Genomic DNA, 1,932 nt, shown 5'->3' with positions numbered 1-1,932 from the left:
CCGGCCGGGCAGGGGCGGGGACCGGCCGGGGGCGGGGCCGTGGCTGGGGAGGCGGGGCCTAAGCTCTTGGAGGATGCCCCGCCCATCCCGGGCTCCTCCTATTCTGCGAGTTGGGGCGCGGCCTCGGGCCTCCCAGGACTCACTGTCCAGAAGCAGCGTGAGAGCTCAGTGCTCTGATCCTCCTGGTTGTTTTGTTCTTAGTGTTTATTGAAAGAACGAGAAGGGGAAGGCGAGAGAAAATTCCGAGAGCTGTTGTGGATAGTGCCACCCCCCCACCCGCACGCACACCTCAATCGTCCTGGGTGGGATCTCAGACTCCAGAGGCTGTGCGGGGCCCACCTGGAGGGGGTGGGTGCCATTGGACTTGAGCGGGTGGCTGAAGGGGATACAGCTCCTATCCCCCCAGCACCCAGCTCTGCCCTCTGGGGTGAGGCCTGTTCAGCAGAGATGGGGAGGGGGGAGGTCGGAGGGGTGGCACTTGCTGTCTGCACACGTGTTCTTGGGCAGTCTGTTCGCCTGGAACACGTCAGCTCTTCCTGAAAGCGCACTCCTCATTACGGGAGCCTGAGGATGGCCCAGTTAGGAGGGGTGGGGACCCTCTAGCACCCACAGAGAAGGACTGATCTGGCCACCTCTGGAGAGGCCCAGGTGAGGGGCTAGACCAGGGGTGGGCAAACTTTTTGACTCGAGGGCCACAACGGGTTCTTAAACTGGACCGGAGGGCCGGAACAAAAGCATGGATGGAGTGTTTGTGTGAACTAATATAAATTCAAAGTAAACATCATTACATAAAAGGGTACGGTCTTTTTTTTCTTTTTAGTTTTATTCATTTCAAACCGGCTGGACCCTGCTAAAGCGGGGGCTGCTGCCCATGTGTCAGCCCCTCATTCCTGGGGCTCCAGGCTGCCCAAGGGCCACCAAACTCAGGCTCTTCCTCACCAGGTGGGGGCATGTGGCTGAGGGCCTATTCCCCACCCGCCCCCTCAGTGATCAGAGAGGATGCAGCCCACATGGGATCACCTCCAATTTCACAGGAGACTCACGTGCCACATCTGTGTGTCTCCAGCGGAAGTAACTTCACTTATGTTGAATAAATTATTCCCTTTGAAGGGTAGCAAGATCAAGTTGCCTGCTATGGACACCGGCCAGTGCCATCCCTGGCAGCCCCAGCACCCTGAGCTGGAAGGTCCACGTAGCCCCAGAGCGAGGTGTTGTCCTGGAGCCAGGTGGGCACGGTGTTGCTCTGGCTGTAGTGGGACATTTCAGGTGGTTGTGGGCTGTGACCCTAAGGCCCTGACTTCCCGAGAGCACATTCCCTGGGCAGGGGGGCTGTCCCTGGTGGAACAGGAGCTGTCCCTGGGTAGGGGGATGCCCACAGAGCCTATCCCACCCTCGTGTCCGGCTGGGCCCACATTACAGGTGGTGGATGTGTGTTGAGTCGTTGGCATGGGGAAGGGGCAGAAACATCATGCCATGGGGCGGTGGGCACTGGGCCTCACAGAGGGCACGGAGCAGCCAGGCACGATCTTGGCAGGGCTGCACTTGGTGTTTGCAGCTGACACGCCCCCAGGCAGAGCCCCATCAGGACTGGCTGGGATTCTGCCCTGGCAGCTTCAGTACCAGTGTCCCCCCCAGCAGCTGCCCCAGCCTGGCTCGTGGGGCTCTAGCCTTTTCTCCAACTTTTCTTTTTCTTTCTTAAATATATTGATTTCAGAAAGGAAGGGAGAGGGAGAGGGAGATAGAAACATCAATGATGAGAAAGAATCATTGATTGGCTGCCTCCTGCATGCCCCACACTGAGGAATGAGCCCGCAACCAGGCATGTGCCCTGACCGGGAATGGAAAGGTGACCTCGTGGTTCAGAGGTCGACGCTCAACCGCGAAGCTCAACCGCGAAGCTACACCTGCCGGACTCTTCAGTTTTTCTTTTCT

General features: G+C 58.6%; 1 protein-coding gene across 1 annotated transcript in view; it reads right to left on the bottom strand.

Annotated features, from left to right (window-relative positions):
- Positions 1-1,261, bottom strand: part of LOC102761730 (homeobox protein MSX-3) — a 32,372-nt gene extending 31,111 nt beyond the window's left edge. The window contains exon 1 of the mRNA XM_015572507.1: positions 1,174-1,261. Within this exon, the coding sequence (XP_015427993.1) occupies positions 1,174-1,261 (88 nt within the window). The remainder of the gene's footprint in view (positions 1-1,173) is intronic.
- Positions 1,262-1,932: the final 671 nt, after the last annotated feature.

The sequence above is a fragment of the Myotis davidii genome, unplaced genomic scaffold (genome assembly GCF_000327345.1).
Source record: "Myotis davidii unplaced genomic scaffold, ASM32734v1 scaffold72, whole genome shotgun sequence".
Lineage (NCBI taxonomy): Eukaryota > Metazoa > Chordata > Mammalia > Chiroptera > Vespertilionidae > Myotis > Myotis davidii.
This window is presented reverse-complemented; position numbering and strand designations above follow the sequence as displayed.